We start from the raw sequence: 20,383 nt of genomic DNA, 5'->3' as shown, positions 1-20,383 counted from the left end.
GTAATTCTTTTCTTCTTACATCTATAAAGATGTACAGAATTCATCCTCGGTCTGTGAGGAGTCAATTATTGAGAATACAATTGTTGTAACAAATTAACTAAAATTTTATAGAAAAAACATATTCCAATTTTAATTCTGTCATGAGCTTCGTTACATGTATATTGAGTTATTGTGACCAAAATAACGAACCAAAATGCACAGTTTCTTAATTGTTAAGTATTTAGAAGAATACTGTACCATCAGAAACTAATTTATATAGTAATTTATAATATTAGTTAGTTAGTTCATTTGTTGAATTGCCCCTCTCCTTTCTAATTTCACAGATATAGTTGTACGAATAGGAAGTATACTTTGATTATTGGTAAATTCTAGCCCTTTTAATAACGAATATGAAAACTTACCAAAGAAGCTGTCAATGTTTTGCAATCTCAGGTATTTCACAGCTAACGACGCAATCTCCTCGCGCTTATGTCGATTGTAGCTTCTCGTATAAAGCGGGGCCAAGTTCGACGGGTAAAATGTATTTCTAGGTCGACTATTCTTCACGTCGTAGTCTAGCCATATACCCTCTTCTTTGTTCCACAGGACATTATCGATTCCTTGCTGAAGTTGTGCCGCTACCTTCGCGAAATCCTTGGATTTCTGTAAGACAATAATGAAAATAAAATTGGACAGGATTCGTGAATTAGACGACGTTGAAAAACTAAATACTACGACAGATGTTAAATTATTTAACCTTCGATAGTTTTAACACAAAATTCTAACTTTATAGAAATTTTCACGAGTTTTAGCTTGGCAGCCAACGTGTTAAACAAATGCTATCGTTCGATCTCACTAAATCCAAGCGTGAGCTGGAATACGGCGCGCGCAACAAGTTTATAGACAGATCCTCGGGCGAAATCAACTTGATAGTAAACGCTTACCGCAATGTTTCCCAGGATCTTGTGAAATTCGCTGAGTAGCCGCGCGTTTTGCTGCAGTATCGCATTAAGGTCGACAGGTATCACATCTTGCGTGGAGATATTCAGCAAACCGGGCGTTTCGCTCGCGTTCCTTCCTATGAACCACCTGTTGGAGAAGTCCCAACCGCTTTCGGCGCCAGCTTTTATATTGTTGTAAAAGAAATCTCGTGATTCCTCGGGCAGTTGTTGCGCTAATTGGTAGTCCTCCCTGAAACGAGAACACGCGAGCTCGCAGATTAAAAATGTTGTTCGTGTCTGTCGCATCTTCTCGTTGCACGTGTACTAGGTAAACCAGTCTTCAAAAATTTTAAGATGCTAAGAGACTCTACTTTGGAGATGCTAATTCTGAAAGAAGCACAAAATGAGCTAAAAATGATACAGTTTTGATTTTTAGTTAAACTATCAAATGTGATGCCTTCGATTCAATTTATTGTGTTTTTCGTTAAGAAGTAATTTAACACAAATAATAAACGAAAATAATAAAATTCTGAAGCTGGACATCGCAAATTTATATCGTTAGAGCGAAGGTAAAAGTTACAAAACATGTTTTGAAATATCAATATTGTAAACATGTAGTGTATAAAATAAAAAGATGTTCATAATATTTTCATAATCAGGAATAGAATTCGAAGTGACGTGAATTCACGTCAGCGGTCGCGAATGTGTTAAATGGATGACTTAACTTCCTTTGCATAATTTCAGAGATACAGGATAAAAAGTAGTAACGCATGTAATTTGCAGGTGATTTGGTTATTCTTCTTTCTGAATTTGTTTCTACAAATTAGTTGGTCTCTCAGGAGCACAGCTTGCACAAGAACAATAGGCGTCTCATCCAGATATTGCTGATGGACTTATCAGAACGGCAGACCTAGTAAACCTTGTCTGAACCGTAATTAGCTATTCGAGCAGGTTCTATTTCTACAGAAATAGGTTAATCACGATTTTGAGTGGATGATGCAAGGCATGATGGCTGAGGCTTACCATTGTGTACAGTAATACCTGGAGGAAATGCTAATTATTCTAGTAGCACTTATCCTCTTAGAAGATAATTGAATATATCACATCCCAACCTAAAACGTTTAAAACTGTATTCAGACCAATTGAAATACAGTTTCCTAGATCGATATCTGTTATAAGCAATTGAAATAAATTTCCCTCGTCGACAGCTATTATGGGCGACTGAAATAGAGTTTCCTTCGCAGATAACTGTTATAACCATCGAAATAAATTTTCCTCGTCTATAATGGTTATCGACAACGAGAACAATCTTTCCGTTAGCAGATGTTGACGTCTTCTAACAGAATAATTTGTTTGGTGCGATTCAGATGAGACGATCTCAAGCTGCTTGTTGCAGGTTGGCCATTTTTAAATATATCTTCACAACAAAATATTAAATAATGGTTTTTCTTTCAATACTTGTACTGTACAATTACGATTTAATTTGAATTAATAGTGGACTTTAAATTATATTGATATACATAATTAAAACATTATATACTTTATAATATGTACTAATAAATGTATATAATTATACATGTATATTATAATACACATAAGAAAATTATATATTAATATTAATATATATTAATAATCATTCATGGTTAACATCTCGTAACTCCTTCATGGAATACTAAAGCTGATATTTTTAATTAATGTATATATATTAATAGTATATATGATATATATACATTAATTAAAAATATCAGCTTTAGTATTCCATAAAGGAGTTACAAGATGTTAACCATGAATGATCATTGATATGAAATAGTTTGAAACGATGAAAGAAAATAAAACTACAACCTACATTCTCTGTACAAGGTCTCAAATGCTAATAAACAAAAAAAAAAAAGGAAATGAAAAAGTTCGAGCGCAAAGTGAAAACGTTACCTGAAGCTTTCAGGTCGAGGTCTCGCGCTGTCTACAACATAATGTGCCATCTTGTACTTCTTCTCGTTTTTATACACGTCAATCATCTTGTTGGCCTGCCAGAAGGCAAACTCCTTTTCCAGCATCGGCATTATGCTGCGGAGGTAAGCGTAGTCGCCCGTGTAATCCAAGTACTTTGAGACCTAAGAACACAAACAGAGAGATTCAACCTCGAGGGCTGCGTCCAGCAAACTTGGACGATATTGTCGATCGTTTCACGAAACCCCAATACCTTCCGAATAAACAAACAGCGGAACCATAGACGAAATACAACCGAATATCCTTACTGAAAACACATTAGAGGGCTCGTTGCATTCGAGAGTAGGCGCTCGCGTATCGAACTTTCCGAGAGAAATATGGGGCAAAAGTTTCGATACGTTACCATTGTGAACGAACAGCTCTGTTTCTGGTGAAATCAGAACTTTTCCGTGTCACCTTAAGGATACCGTTCCCCGCACGCGTTCGTAAATAACAGAAACCACGTCTCGAATATTGCAATCCGTGTGTAACGGAGTTCCGCGTTTCCTGTGTATAAACTCCAGGAAAATATTCGAGTAACATGTTCAATGCAAATAAGACACGGAAGAACTCGTTGTTCCCTAACAGCTGATTTGAGATTGTTGATGTTGATAAATATGTCTCCTTTAGGTTAACTGATGTTTGTGAACATTGTAGTTAAATGTGTTTTTATAATTTTCATCGAGTATATTTTTGTTCTTTACTGCTAGATTTAAGATGTCAGTCTCCTTAGTCATTATTTTGTAATAGGCAAACTAGTTTAAATAAAATCGTTATAGTTAAGTCATACGTCATATGAGATACATTATTATTCTTATAAAAACAATTAAATCTACATAATAATTGCGTGGCTTCTCAAAACGAAGTGATAGTAATATTTTATACAAAAACGCCTGCGTAATATTTCATACTGTACACGAACATCTTTGTTAAATTTTTCTATCATAGTCTATGATTCTATTATTGTATTCTTTTAACATCTCTTCTGAAGCAATTTCGTTATTTCTTAGTCCTCTAATTCTATCCTATGATTCAGGAACAATATGACTGCAAAAACCTAATTCATAGGTCTAGAAAGACCCGCCATCGGTCATATATTAATTACAAATTAAGATATTCTAATCATTTGCTTCTTTCGATTCAACTGTCGCGATTACACTGTGGCCATAGGAATATGTCGCTCCCGGTTCATTTCTTTGGAATGTTTCCTTAATCTCGACAATCTCGCGTCTATGCAACGATGTACAGGGAAAACGTATACTTTTGAAACGCGATTTACGGTGGAAAGGCAGCTGAGTCGTGGATGGGCTTGAGATTATTCCTGGATTTGTCAAAGAGGTAGCATATGTACTCGCGAACGTCTCTGGAGCAGCCTGGGAATATCTAAGGATTTTCGCATACTACCGAAATATACTTCTCTTGTGTACGTGGAAAGAGTTTGTATGATAACGATTTTCGTGGTTCTTTCGATTCGGTATCTGCGCTTTACATTTTTCAGTAATCCCTACTTACACATCATAATACGTCTTCACACCCGACTATCTGGTTCACTGAATGTACAAATGTCATCCTCGAGAATCTTTCGAAAAAGGTGAATCCATGTGTGATACAAAATATAAAAGGAGCAGTTTATGGTATAGATCGAAATCGTACTTTTATGCGTATAGAATCAAATCCATTGTGTGAAATTTAATTTTAATTTAAAGTGCAATGCTCGTTGTTAAATAAAAATCAAACGTGTTAGCAGCTTTTAAAACATTTACTGTATTTATAATGTAGCATGGCTTACATGTCTTTAACTATAACTTTTAAATATTCAAGTTATAGAAATGAAAATGTCAGAAAAGATTATTGTATATTTTTAATGACAAATATGAAGTAATTAAATATTAAGCAAATGAATATAGATTTAGATAGCACAATTAATATTTACTATATATATATATATATTGAAAAGGATAGAAATTCGGACTCGTTAATAATTGAAAAATAGAATTGCACAGTTGCACTATTTTCCCATAAAAGAAAGTATTTTTTATTTCAACATAAATTCAGTAATTTGATCACATTGATCTTCAGTGTTAAGATGATTACTTCCCAAGTCACACATTTCTTCTCGACGACGTCTACAAAGTTATGCGAGCCACGTATTCCGTCCGAGTCGTATGTATCGATTTCCGTTGAAAATTACATAGATACTTCGCGATCATCGAGCCGCGAACTCGATCGCGCGTAAATGTTCGAGCACGCGGCACTCGAACTTCGCAGAAAGGAAAACGCGAAAACTTTCGGGTGGGTGAGTTACCCAGGGAAAGTTCGTGGGAATTTAAAAATTCCTGTCCCGTCCAGGAAACAGCTGATCCGATACACCCGTAAATGTATCAACTGAGCTTGTTGAAATTTCAGGGGACACACTAAGTAATTCCGTGCCGTGGTCAAGGGGATCCAAACTCGATTGAAACGCATTCCGAATTGATCTGCCGAACTTCCGGGAACGCGCGAAATAAACGGAATTCTAAGTAACCGGATTGTTTAGGAATTCCAGCTCCATCTCGTCACCGTAACCTTGTTCGATTACCTAACTGTCTCCCGTTCATCGTCAATTCTTCAGCAACTCATTTTACAAAGTGAATCGAAATGGTCCATTTTCGAGATAAAAATGGAATTGGTCTTCGAGTCGACATTTTTCAGGAAAAACGGCTTCGAACGTGATTGTTCAAACGTTTCGAATAAAATTGATAAAAGGTAACTCTTTTGGTCTCAGAAATTAAATTTCTTTATATTCAATCATTTATAATTTTAATTTAAGTAGAAATATTTAAACATCGTTTTCTTATTACATGTTAAATTACCAAACTTCTAGGTTCTCCATCTGGTCTCTATTACAATGAATGTGTACATATATTATATAATTTAACATCCTAACCTGATGACCATTACAACGTATGAATATGTATATGTATACGAAAATGCGTAGCCTCATATTTTTGTTTATTATTGTTTGGACAGATCGTAAGTGTGCTTGACAATTACAGTAATTGTACATTAAAACTTTGATTGTCTCCGAAAATTCTAAAAAGACATGAACGAGAGCGAACAATTAAAAATATAAAGTTTGTATGTTAGTGATGCACCAGTTTTTAAATGTAAATGGCAATGGAAAAGAGGAATTGAAAAATAAATATCGGGAAAGTATGACTTACCATAAGATGCAATAAGGGTGGTTGGCTTCTCATAAGGTAATAAATTCGGCCACCGTTTGGTATGAATCCATATTTCTCCACCATGGACAAGAAATTGTCTATCATTCCCTTGGCAGTTTGAAACATGTCGGATAATAGCAGGCCTTCGATCACCCAGTAACTGTCCCAGTAGTAAAACTCTGTGGGAAGCAAACAAATATCGGGATGTCTAGACATTCGTCAATTGTTGTAAAATATAGGGCACGTTGAAAAAAGTGAAGCTTCGAATGTATCATTTTACGTCATTCTGTCATTGTTGTTAAATTGTTGACTGACTTTATCCTCATGCAATTATCGAATAAGAAATATATAAATTAATCTTTATTTCAGAGGAACTACTAATTTAATTAAGATTTATCTCGAGAATCAAGAAATTAATTTAAAAATTTTATAATTGGTACTCAAACAGGTTGTTCACATTATCGATTCATTATTAAATGGATAGTTAATTACGTTTTCTTGTTACTTTGAACATCTAACACATGACAACAAAATGTGTGTCAAACAACAGGCACCGTCACGCAAGGATATAATTGCGTATTTTGTAATTTTCGTTGCAATTAGAGAGTTATGTACAATAATTGGAAGTTCAAGCCTTTCTTATATTAATGATTGTAATTAATGTGCCTTCAAGATTTATAGAAGCTACATTATATTTTTGATTTTTTAATTTCAGCACCTCAAATAAATGCTCCAATAACAAATAACATGGATCTAATTCAACCAACACTAAAGCTACCATCGGTCAACGCAAACATATACATATACAACTATATTTATGTAATTAGATCCAGGAAGAACAAACTAATATTGCAATAATTATTTCCCTGAAATTGCGATGAAAGCATTCTAAATAATTGAGTAACTTTAGAAAGAAGTTGAAAGTACATTGATCAAAGTGACCGTCTTTGTAGCTTTGAAATGTAGTACTTTGTAGTTGAAATGAACAAAAATTACACCAAATCATTTATAATTTTCCGAACATTCTCAAAAAATCCACGTAACGTTTACCTGCGAAACGTCCACCAGGTATGATGAAACCGTTTTCCACGTAGATCAAGCTGTGTTTTTCTGGATGCTTTGCCACGGAGTAGTTCATCTTCCTGGCCAGTCCCTTCCAAATATTGTTGAGATCCTTCGCCCATTCGCGATACTTCGGATCCTGGATCCGTCTGAGGATCGACGGGTGCTCTTTCCAATCCGGAAGCGTCCAGTTTAATAGCTCGTTCGCCGACTCGAAATTTGTATGTATGTACTCGAGCAACTGCGTTCGGTTCGGCTTGTTATTTGTTGCTCTCATCAAGTCGTGGAAGCTATTTGTGGATAAACAAAATCAGGATTGGTCGGTTAATCAATTATGGAACATCAAACAGCGAGGACGCTCGCTTCGTACCACTTGATGTCGAGGTTGTACCAAATATGAACAGAAATCAGCGCGGTAATTAATCGATTGCTGTTGCGCATGAACAAACAGCTTCGGAGAACTTGAAAGTATTTCATGAAAACGCCAAATTTCCTGTACCTATGACGATGTTTGTATTGTTTGAAAATCATAGAAATTTCACAAATTTTGTTAAGTTATCACTGAGCAAAGAAAAATATGTGTACGTTCTGAATAAAATTCATATAATAAGTATTTATAAATTTTGGTGGATGAAGGAACATTCGTAATTTTTTTTAGAAATGATTCCAAAATAAGATGTCAGTGGTACAGGATAAGAAGGAGTCAGTATAACTGACATCAGTTTACAATAGTAACATTAATACTCTCAGGATTCATCAGAACAAAGTCACATCAACCACCTCAAATATCGATAATATAAATATTCCCCAAAAATTGAATAGAAGAACCGGAAACCAGGGAGAAGAGGCAATAACTAAAAACTATAAATTGTAATTTTTTATTTAGTTAAAACTACTCCGAATAAAAAAGTTAAGGAGTGAAGAGGTTTAGTTTCCTGAAAAGATCCTGATCAAGGTAAAACGGCTTGCACCGAGCGTTTTACCTGATTTACACCTATGCGTGCTTTTACAACGCGACGTAAGCGTGGAAGCAAATTGGTCTACGCAAAACAACGCAATCAACCTGCAACGATGGCGGTCGACGTTCCTCCAAGGGGACAGGTGTACGTGTTACAAGTTTGCTCGTTGTCAGACGGGTTTAACTTCTATTAGACTGTAACCCCTCGATATTTACGAGCAATACTTATCACGAGATCGAATCAGGGTGCGCATTCGCGGGCCCAAACCGCTGCGATAAAGGTGGACGAAAGTGAACGTAACCGTATGCCGTAAAACGGCAACTATAAACGCCCGAACGGAACCAGTAAGTAATTTATCGCGAGGAAGTTTCGAACGGTCCGGAGTGTGCCATCCTACCAAAATTCGAACGCGTTGTGCCTCGCTTCGTATTAAATTTAGCGAGAATAGTTTCTTAAGCGGACTCGCCAAATAAATTGGTCGAGAATATAGTCTTCTTTGGGAAATTTATTCCAGAAAAATTAATGCTAATTCTTGTTCCCCACTTTTGGTGAATTTTTATTATGAAAACTATGTAATGTAAGAAATTCATAATTTAATATATGAATGTATACTTTGAAATATCTCATAAATTGAACTATTTTTGAGGATGCTAAGAAGCTTTGAGTATATTAATATTTCTTTGAGATTGTTTAAATAATTTTTATTTTATATCATAATTAAGAAATCATTTCTTTTGCTTGCAAAAATTTACACACAATATAAGTCGGTCGTATAACTATATTTAATAGAAAATGACAACTATATTTTGGACCGAACGCTATGAATTTGATAATGATCGTGTACGTTGCACAGTGCACTGTGCACTGTACGAACTGAAAAACAAGTTTGGCAAACGTTCTTGGTGATTTCGTTTGGCTGCCATCGTAAATTACAACAGTTTTCAGATCGCGGGTCTAAGAATACGGTTTAGTTTGACTTCCCGTGTTTCGTAGAAACGAAAGGATCTAGCGTTAGGCAACTGAACGTGGCGTTTGCTTTTTCACGTGCATTGTCTCGCGTAAAGTGGATCGAAGAAGAGATAAGCAATACACGAGGTGAAAGCGACCAAACTGTTTTCTGAGAATACCATTGGGACCGACTCTAACGGTAGGCAAGTACAAAGTACTGTTTCGATAGTGATTGATCACTATTTTTAATAAGTAGTATTTTAGTAATTAATTTTCAGTAATTAGAATTTGATAGCTTAATTTACGATCGCGGAGTAGCCGAAAGCACCTTTAGCCTAGATGTAATTATTGTAATTACAATGAGGATTGCTGCTCCCGTACTATCAATGGAAGCTTATCTACAAACAGCTGAATACATTAAGCAGTAATTGGACGAATAGATGAGTAATGCTTAATAGAAGAGTAACTTTAATTTTCTTTATTATAGAAAAACGTCACTCATGTTATTTACAAAATAACCGATTCGTAGATACTTATATGAAACTTTTACAAACAATACTCCCATCATATGAAATGGCAAGCCTATCAAGGTGGTCTGTTTCTGTTGAAACACTCAATATGAAGCTATCGTGAAGCTTGTCTCGACAGATAGCATCGAACTATTGGACAACAGCAGCTAACAGACATATTACAAAAGTTGAATCAATGCAATCAATAACACTACCTACGGTTCTGAATGTCCTCCATGATGCATACAGGTCTGCGAGTCAAATCTGTTCGAGCCGATATTAAGCGTTTTGTCAATAGACCTAAAGCTACCCGAGAAAATTACTCCATAGAACTAATCTATATAAAAGCAATTCCAACAAGATTAGAACACAATGGCTCGACATGAAACAAATAATAGGAGACTCGAAATAGCAGAATAGGATGGAAATCGTACTAAAGCCAAATTAAAGGGGAAAAAATTGATTAAAAATATTTACTTATAAAATATGCGTGTATTTACTTAATTATAAAATGCATGATGTTATTAAAAATATTTTCAAATCCTGACTGATTTTGTTATGTTCACTCTTCTCTTCTCTTTAACAAAACTGAACTGGCGTTACGTTCAGTTCAAATTTTGTAAAGTTTAGATAAATATTTTTACTTTCTTGTTCAATGTTATTCAATGTTATGGCTAATAACATTATATATTTTTTACAAAAATATAGATTTCTGTTCGTCACTTGTGTATATATATATAAATATGAATTTTCATGAACATTCGCAGTTTATTCATCAATTATTTATTTCCATTCAATGGAAATTTGTTCACCAAAGGTATGAAGTCTCTGTAATGCTCTCAAGTTTCGAGTCACTCAGATATCGGTAATTTCATTACGATTTAAGAGGAAACTAATGTCTAGAAGTGCACTTTGAGAGATAATCGATTGATACTTACTTGGCAAGAGTCACTTCAGGTTCGTTTAATTGATGAAGGTCGACGAACGTCTTGCTGTCTGGAAAGATTTCCGGACAGCAGAAGAGCTGTATGGTTTTCAGCAATTCCCCGGTACAGTAGATCGGACTGAAAGTCGAAAAGCAGAATTAGAATTCTCCTGAATCATAAATCTTGTTCAGTGAACAAACAAAGTGAGAATGATTAATCGTGATCTCGAGAAAAAGGAAAACTTTGGCTCCTATTAATCACAAGATCGCGTAAATAATTTTTGCTCGTCAGATTCTATATTATAGTTTCTTACGCTTTGTTGTACTACTTCTAATAACTTTCAAGAAGTCACTTTTTAAAATGCTCATAAAAATTACTAGGTACTAATTAGGTTTAATCATTTTCTGAATTCCTTGTTTAATGATTTAATTACTGTTAAATCAAAAGGTGGCTTTAAATTAAAATATCGCTAAATATTATTTTATACGCTTTGTAGAATGTCCTTTTCTCCCCAGATTTAGTTTCGTAGCTGACATTTTATCCGTCATATCCGTGGTAAAATAAAGCTGCGCGCACTATTTAGAAACATGCAATTGTGTTTGTTGGTCCTTCCTCCACAAAACATTTGCAGTTTCGTATTTCCCAAACGCGGTGTAGCTTCGAAAACACTCAATAGCAAAAATGTAGATTCCATAGTGTCATCCAGACGAGTGTCCAGTGTCGCAACTGTTATCTGAACAGGAACTGCCTACAATATGCCCATAAAAATAGAAAAAAAAAGAAACACACACATTCATACGTTTCATAGAGGATGGACCAAAGGATAGCGTGACACTATTTTTTTTATCACGCATCGTTACATCGATTTATTCTCTCGCGACTCATACAGCGCACGTTAATGCACTCAAGTGACTGTACGGGACGCATAGGTAAAATACACTTTGAGGATGGTTTATCGAGATAAAAATTTTATGACAAATAGCCTTCACGCGATAGAACATCCTGTGTACAAGACGTGGAGGGACGAGCACACGCAGCCAGGAAAGTTTATAGTCTATGCGGGTTTGGCACGCGCCTGACAGGAACCAAGAAAACGGAGTCGTAACGGCGCCTACTGTTCTGCAAACTCGGCAAACGAAAGGGAATTACGGTTGAAACTGTTGAAAGCTAATTCGGGGCTGATGCCAATATCGAACAGTCACAGAAACATTTGGCGTTGGTTGTAACCTCCTAACGGCGCAGTTTTCGATTATGTTGTTACATTCGCTGTTACATTTCAGAAGAACACATAGAGAACACCCTAAACTTCTGATGAACATACTGTCAGTCCCATGAGTACTCATACCGTCTACGTCTGTTAAAGAAATTTTGTCTAAATGAAATGATACGTTCGATGTTTCCAAATAAATGTCTTTTTATAAGTATGTACATGAATAAACTTTAGAAAAATTTATTTGGAAACGTCAAATCAAAAATTCAAAATAATGTATGATTATAGTAGCTATTTGTTGGTGAGTGCTTTCTGAAAATAAACATTATCAATCTACAGTACTTTGAATGTGCTTATCAACAGACGAAGGAATAATTGTACGTATTATATTCCGAAGAATATATCTGAAGAGTGCATTATCGATAACTGAATTCTCACCGTTGCGCAATTACAGTAGCAAGGTAAACACACCTTTTCCACTTTCTGTTTTCAAATATACTTACTTTATCTATTGATCTTTCAGCTTATCTGAGTCACCTTATCGTACAATGTATGAAGAGCGAAGACTCAAGAAGAATATGTTCACAAACAATATATGAAATCGCCGATTAACTATTGCCTTCATTGAATCTCCAACATCGAATCGGTTGAAAAAATGATTGAGATTCAGTATAAATCTATAATCTATGTACACAAATAAAAATTTTACTGGTCGATCGTATAAAATGTCATGAATAAATTGCTATGAGTTGATCTCATTTGTTATTTATTATTCGAATAAAACTGAGCCCATCTCTGCCATAAGATGAAGAGGGGCTCGACGTTATCGTAATCACGACGTACCCTAGATTTCATACTCGTCGTGGTCAGCCGAAAAAATAACGAGCCCGTTTAGGTTGTCGACCTTCGTCACCCTATTATGGTTTTTCTTCCGCCCGGATATGTTTTATCGTCGATGTCTTGGGAGCAGGAATCAGAAATGTTTTTTGATTGATGAGGTCTTGTTATAGACATCTTCGAAATTATTACGAACGATCCAGATTCCACGATTCTGACAGACGTGTATGCATCGATATGAATTATTCATTGCGCTAAATTTAAATTTCTCTTATTTCCATTTTCTACAATTTCCCAAAAAAATATACCGAAGAGCATCGAAACTCTGAGATGAAAAATGTTTTATAAAATTTAATACGTGAGATAGTCTTGAATGTCTAGGGATTTTTTCATATAAAAGAGACGAACTTGATAACAGTCAAAGAAAGTGTATCTTGCATGAACGTTTTGATAAATGGCGACATATTTATTTCAGGTGCAGACTAGGTTTTCGTTTTGGACATTAAACAAAATTCAATAGACAGAGAGAGAGAGAGAGAGAGAGAGAGAATGAGAGAAAGAAAATGATATATGTAAGACAATTCATCTTGTGTCTGTAGCACACTAAATTGTTCAAATGCATCGCCTTTCTCGTGTCTCTGACAGAACAAACAGTTCGGTGCCCGACACTTTGGCTCTGTGTCTGGCAGATTAAACTGTGAAAGAATTTAGACTGTTGAGAATGATTCTTAACCAGTAAATATTATAAAATACAAAGTGCTACATTGGTTTTGTAATTATTAAACTTGGAACATTTATGCAAAATCATAACTTCGCAGGTATAAAAAAGAATCGAAACTGAAATAAAGAATGTTTTATCCTGTAAACGGCGCAACATGTACATTACTATTGATATTTTATATATTTATATATTTTATCTTCAAGAGAAAAATTCTGATTCAGTGAAACACTTTCAATTTAGATAAATAATTCTACGTAACACTTTTCGACGAGCAAGATGATAATGATTACAAGACACAAACCTTCGAGTTTCGTGAAACGTGAAAGAAATGGTATCGTATAAAAGTGAGGTACCGAAAGCAGGGTATAGGGAATATATGAGATACTCAGAGGGGTACAACGATAAAATAAATCGCGAAGTCTCCATTTCGGGGCAGTTGCTTCTCCATGGAGGAGGCACTCCTTGGACCATTTCAAGGATATTTCGGGCGTAGCAAACCGTTCCCAAGTAGAACCATGAATTTTTTAGAGGATACCTGTTTCTCGTTTTATTATCTTATCGTTCAACCGATGAAACATCGTTAATCGTAGCATTTTTTCTTGTACTCATTAAAAGAAAGAAACAAATCTGATTACTATGTGAACATTACGTATTTGAGGGGTTTCCCTAGTGTAACGTCTTAAAAACTAGGTAATATTTATAGTTTCATGTAAAACGCGTCTATAGTGGATCTCAAGTATAAAAAGAAAAATGACTTCAAGATAAAAACTTCGTTAAAAAACCTTTTCTCCATTATCATATTTTCTTGGCTCGTCATTTTTTTTCAGTTTTCTTAATGATAATACACACATAGTTGGAAGCAACCCTCGGTTGATTAAGGTTTTTTCGTGAAGTAGATATCACCCATCAGCCTGAAGGGAGAGTGGTTCTTCAAAAAAGGTAGCTTGAAGGTTCGTTCAATCGACCTAATCAACACTCCTACGCCCACGCTATTTTATCTATATGCTAGATATATAACTCAGATAAGGGGCTCCTAAGATTACGATCTTGTAAAAGACTCCATATTTCCATATAGTTTATCAGTTTTCATTAATTAATAGATAATAATATAATATAAATATACTGTCGTACAACTACAAATTGATTAGCAGAAATGATTGTGCAATTAGAACATTTATTATTAACTAAAAACTATTTTCCATTGCACACATACATAGACATATATCGTTTAATCATTTGCAGGCGTAATTTGTACAGAAAAGTAAATAAATCACAGCTGATTCATACTTAAATTTACGACTTCGAACGAGTCGTCTATTTTGTAATTCAAATACTTGTAAAGAAATTTCATCCGGGATAAACGTATTTTTCTTATGTTATTCTTAGATCAATAACAACTAGAGAATCGCTAGGTCGATCGCTCGCAGGCGATTGAACAGAAGAAGGCACTTTAGGATCAAACTGATAAGATAAATCGTAAAATGAGATACGGATCGAGCTATGGGAGAGACTAAATTCATTGCCAAGCGATCCGATCCTGATCGAATTTTTTTACAAAAAGGGGAACAACAGATGCAGGGAAAATATTTGATAAAAATGTTAAAAAAATTATATACAAAATTGTATACAGTATAGTGATTACATAAAATGTATAAATCGTAGTTTCTTCGATAGGAAATAAATGAGATTCTCGACAGTCGACTGCATCGTAAGAAGGAAGAAATACTTCACGAGATGGATAGGACAAACTGTTTCGCAGTAATTCATGCTGATTTTAAAAAATCACGAGAGTATTCACGATTGTTTCCTTTGTCGTGGTTCATGGCATAGCGCTTAGAATAAGAGAAGCATTTCCTTACTAAGACAAATATTTCAATAATATGCAAATAAGACAAAATAATGCCCGAGAGACAAATCTCTGAGGTAGCTGAATGCATGGTGGCGATAAAACAAACTGTCAAGGGGTTGAATGGAAGGCGTTTCCGCGCTTAAAGGGCGAGGAACTCGAGCAGGCCGGTTTATTAAAACACTTCGGATACTTTTATAGATTTTTCTAACGAGTTTACTCTTCGAGTTCGTATAATGGACGTTTTGATAGTAACGTCGTAAATAATTAAAAGTTTCAATTAACGAGGACAAAACAATTTTTTGAAGCAACGGTTAGGGGACACTAAAACTCATATTTTTTATCACGTTAGTCTATCAATTATATATATTTAATGAAATAATACTTTAATTTTATTGAATAATGTTGGTTTTGTAGAAACAGGTAAGTACAGTGATAAGTGAACAATTTTAAATTAAAATTAACATTTTGAATTCCTGACAAAATCTCCTTGGTTAACATTCTATATATTGCTAAGTTAGTTCAGTTCTTTCCCTCAATTATGTTTTCAACAGCTGACATAAATTGGCTTCTAATTTTCTAAGGGCCACAAAGTTCGCCTAACAACAAATCATATTTTCATAAAGTATGTTCAACGAAGATTGGCACAGTACCACTCCGAGTGACGGCAATCGGAGCGACGTAAAACGAAAATCAAGGGAAAGTCTATAAACGTTCAGCACACGAAAAGTGCAGTTATTCATTCTAAATCGTTAAACTCGAAGCTTAATCGTCTCGGTAGAATTGCTTCATAACCCTCAAAGGATAAATTAAAACAAATTATACTAGTTGGGTTCCCCAATGAAAGCATCTCGTACATCGCGAATCGGACGACTGCTCCATTAAGCAAAGTTCAATCTAAGTTTATAGGACCTACAATTAATAGGAATTCGAGTTATTCGTTGCAAAATGACGCAGATTCATCGAACCATCTGATTCTGTTGCAAAGTGTCGAGTTGTGTTTCTACTTGGATTGCCAATGCCTCAAGTGGGTAGTCAAGACTTCCTTAGCTTTACGTTACAAGGAAAGGAATAACTGTAATTGTTTAAAATTGACACTCCTCATTTTTGGTTAATCGAATCATACAGCTATTTATTTAGTTATTTAACGAAATAGTGCTCCTTCGTGAATACCGGTGTTCCAATTAAACGAACTATACCAATTTTATGTAAAATTGAAATAATTCAGAATGTTGTGCCCAGTTGTCTAAATTTAACACAATTTAAAACTGTCAAACGAGCCAACGCAAAAACTTGAATCTGACGTTAAGGAATTTGAAATAATTTAATGTTTTCCCGAACCGGGGATTCCAGAGATTCCTTACTTTGACGGTATAAAAAATTATGAACGGGAGGACGAAGACGGTAGGTCTTCTAAACAGCTCGTAAGCTGTAAAATTAACCGTAAAGCAAAGGCTCAGCTCGCTATAAAGGGCGAGACCTGCGGTGATCCGTCCGTTCACCAACTACTCAAGGATAATACCTACAAGCCTAAGGTGCTCGGCATTGCCTGTTATTGATTTCTCGATCGTTGTTGCGGACAATCTGCGCGTAAACCCGGAACCGTTAAACCCATTGGCAAGGATTGAAACTATAAACTGTGAAATGGACTCGGAAACTCCGTTAACAACGAGAGTTTGTGTAATTGGAAACCAATGGAACAGCAAGTCGTAATCTTTTTCACGGTACAGTTTAAGAGAAGATTTTTGGAAAATTCTTGAGAATAAGGAACAAACGTTTATCTAAAAAGAAAAATAATTCTATGTTTTCTCGAAAAAGACCTAAATGATAGGGTTGAGAAATTGGAAATATCAGTTCTTGTATTTAAATAGCACTTAGATGTTTCATTTGTAATTAGAATCCTATTTTTATTGTTTTCTGACTTCATTTCGTGCAAACGGTTCTTAAAATCTTCTTCTAACTTTAATCAGGGAATCAAGACGTTGATAGAATTATCCTCGAAACGAAAATCATTTTAAGCTTTCAGCAGGATGGGTTCTTTGATATGCAGATTACAGAGCAGATTGCAAATGACTTTGAGGAGACATAATTAAATTTGTGCATCGTTTCAGCAATCACACATCATACTAAAGTATTTAGGATTTCTAATAGACTTGCGTTCAACAGGAGTACTTCAATCTTATATGTCTAAAATTGTGTTATTCAGATTTTAAAGGAAAAAATATTTATTCCAGGATCTTTTCACAGAAAGTATTTAATATTTATGGTATAATATAATATCATTCAGCTCGTTTCATATCTTTAAAGCAAACTAAGTTTGGAGAATTTTTAACATGGTTAGATATCGTAGCGTAATTATAATAATTTTTATCTTATATTTTAAGAGGAAAAAGATTTATCTTCAATCTGCTATCATTTTTATACAAATGAAAATTGTTAATAATGGCTACATTTTAGATAACATATATAGATCTATTTATTATAAAGTAAAATCGATCGTATTCGAGACAAAAACTGAGGGAACATCATTTTTCGAAATTTATCAATAGAAATTTAACAAATAATCCTACATTTTGTAATTTCCACGATAAAAATGTTCAATTAAAATCGTATTTTTCGACGAAAATAGCTTTTTCCAAATAACCGTGGCTTTAAAAATTCGTACTTGTATATTGTAATTAAACATTGCAGGCATATAAGCTCAAATAAAAACACACCGCGGAACCAGTCGGTCACGTCTGTCAGTCGGTTTAGCGTGACGTAAATTTCGACCAGCGACAGATGAAAAATCTGTCGATTCAAACTCGCGTAAATCAACACCAAGTGGCTAAAAGCGTGGGAGGTTGTAAATTACCTGATATTCGTGTTGTGCGAAATCCTACAATTATTTGCGCGTAAGTTATTAGTTACAATACCGTTTAAAGTGGAACAAAAAAAGGGGAGGAAATGTGAAAAAGGGGGAAAATGGGAAAAATGGGAAAAATGGGAAAAATGAAAAAAAGGGGAATTTTTGATAGGTGCATTTTGATGTTACGAAATATAATCCCAAAACTATTTTGGAGTAATTACAACTACTACAAATTTTAGTTTTACTTTAGTTTTACTTTTGATTTACATTTGATCGGTAGTTCCTATTATAATGTTTTTCTCACTTCGCCTTCGATCGTTAATGGAACGTCAGAGTTCCTCTCGAGACTAACTCTTTTTTTATGAATCGAGTTCAGCGTGATAAATCGAATTGATTCATTGATCGAAGTAATTTGACCTTTCCACTCTGGCTTATCGTCTGGTTGGTACGAGATTGAACTATTCCGAGGTTTCACGGGTCAATTGAAGAGCCGATCGCACTTGTCAATCTCTTTGACTTGCTCTCTTCGGACGATTCTCTTCGGCTTCTTCACTCTGTCTTCATAATCGTGACAGTAGCTTATAAGTCGTAACGTGAAAAACATGATGTAAAAGCTTGGCGAGTGTTAAATGGAAAATTCCTTGCTCTAAGAGGTCTTTGTGTCTTGCTACATACTCCATCATTAATTTATTTATCCCCTCGAGAACATATTATTGATTGAATAAATTCTGAAAACGATAGCTATAATATTTTCAGAAAATGATCAAAGTTCATAATCTCGTCGAACACAATGAACATTATCGAAAATTTGGAATGTGGATTATGTTAACGTTTTCGACAATGAATTGTTCATCTACAGATAAACAAAATATATAATACATCTATAATTACATAAAAGTAAAGAAACACTTAATACATAAATTATATAATACGTGTATTATAACACAATATTTTACTTTGTATTTTACTTTGAAATATATAGTTTGTTATACCTAAAGTTGACCAATAAATATCCCAGAACGTTTTAATAATATATGAAAAATATTATACACTGTATACAAGATTCAATTTCAACGATAATTGAGGAATGATTTATTATTCCCGTAACTGAAACTTATCAACCGTTTACGTGCTTTCAGTTTTTGGTTCGTCGAAGTTAACAAATATCATTTCAGATTTATCGGTGTCGGTGAAGAATTTCAAAATATCCAACGTGTTAAAAGCATCGTGAAATTGTCGAAGTGCAAATGTTACTCGACGTGGCACCGAAAAAAATTTCCATGCGGATGCCACGGATTACTGATAGCGATGGCCAACGCTGGTGGCGGAAACTGGCAATCTGGCAGCGTCGAGAGCTTGCAAGATTTTCCCCCCTTTTTTTTCTGCTTTATCGTCTTCTTCGCCACTCAATTTCCGTAGCCTGTATTTTGACCTGGCGATTTCCCGACATTCGGTGCACCCCCATCACGTTCCTCTTGAATGTTCTTCGTTTTGGAATGCTAGTATTCCCAGGGATTGCCACGAATTTCGTTCGAGTGTGCTGATACCTGGTGAGATTCTTATTACGTGATGTCGAGATTCCGAGAAACGCGATTCCCCTTGATTCTTTCAGAGAATCCGGCTATCGATTATCTTACCCGCGAGGAGTTTCGTGTTTCGCCCCGTTATACATGCGAGAGAATCATTAACTATCCTCATTCGGGGGGCTCGGGAACGCGATTTCTTCTCGTGTTTCCAATTCCTCAAAATAAGAAGAAAGATACATTTCTGGAGTATTATTTGATACTGTAAATTAAATTGATTTGTTTGGAGTGTTTTCTTTTTGTTTAACACATTCGACATCAATTTTATTTTATGAATACTTTTTTATAATTTATTATTTATTGAATGACAATTTTGTTTTTTTGAATCAGACAGGCAAAATTTGTTAGTAACAAATCGTTTGGATGCTTGAATATTAATAAACGCAAATTATTGTTCACATATTGATTTGGATCACAGACTGCTGTTTAATTTTACAAAGCTCAAATTGCTAAAATAGACTATTTATTACATTTTTTCTCTACTATTTCTATTAATATTTTCAATGCTGTATATAATTCATTTCCAGCGACAAGGAAATGTCAAATAAGAAACAAGTAAGATAAATTCTACACATTATAAAAGATAATGTATATCTTAAATTGCTGACACCAGACATGTATACAAATTTTAATTTAAAAATAACCACATTATCATTGCATGTTTATTATTAAGTACTCTTGTTGTAATCATCTTAATTTTCACAACCTGACGATCGCAAGAGGGCGCCTTCATTTTGTTGAAAACACGAAGAACATGGCGTGAACTGTGTACCTATGTATTGTCAGAACGTTTCAACCGATGGAAAACCTATACAATCACACTGT

General features: G+C 34.7%; 1 protein-coding gene across 1 annotated transcript in view; it reads right to left on the bottom strand.

The window, feature by feature from the left end:
• LOC128873279 (trehalase-like) overlaps positions 1 to 20,383 on the bottom strand; it is a 40,078-nt gene that overhangs the window by 9,498 nt on the left and 10,197 nt on the right. Inside the window, exons 2-7 of the mRNA XM_054116738.1 lie at positions 10,526 to 10,651; positions 7,160 to 7,461; positions 6,110 to 6,288; positions 2,850 to 3,031; positions 924 to 1,170; positions 402 to 642 (exon numbers count right to left, since the gene is read on the bottom strand). Coding sequence (XP_053972713.1) covers positions 402 to 642; positions 924 to 1,170; positions 2,850 to 3,031; positions 6,110 to 6,288; positions 7,160 to 7,461; positions 10,526 to 10,651 — 1,277 coding nt within the window. The remainder of the gene's footprint in view (positions 1 to 401; positions 643 to 923; positions 1,171 to 2,849; positions 3,032 to 6,109; positions 6,289 to 7,159; positions 7,462 to 10,525; positions 10,652 to 20,383) is intronic.

The sequence above is a fragment of the Hylaeus volcanicus genome, chromosome 3 (assembly GCF_026283585.1).
Source record: "Hylaeus volcanicus isolate JK05 chromosome 3, UHH_iyHylVolc1.0_haploid, whole genome shotgun sequence".
Lineage (NCBI taxonomy): Eukaryota > Metazoa > Arthropoda > Insecta > Hymenoptera > Colletidae > Hylaeus > Hylaeus volcanicus.
This window is presented reverse-complemented; position numbering and strand designations above follow the sequence as displayed.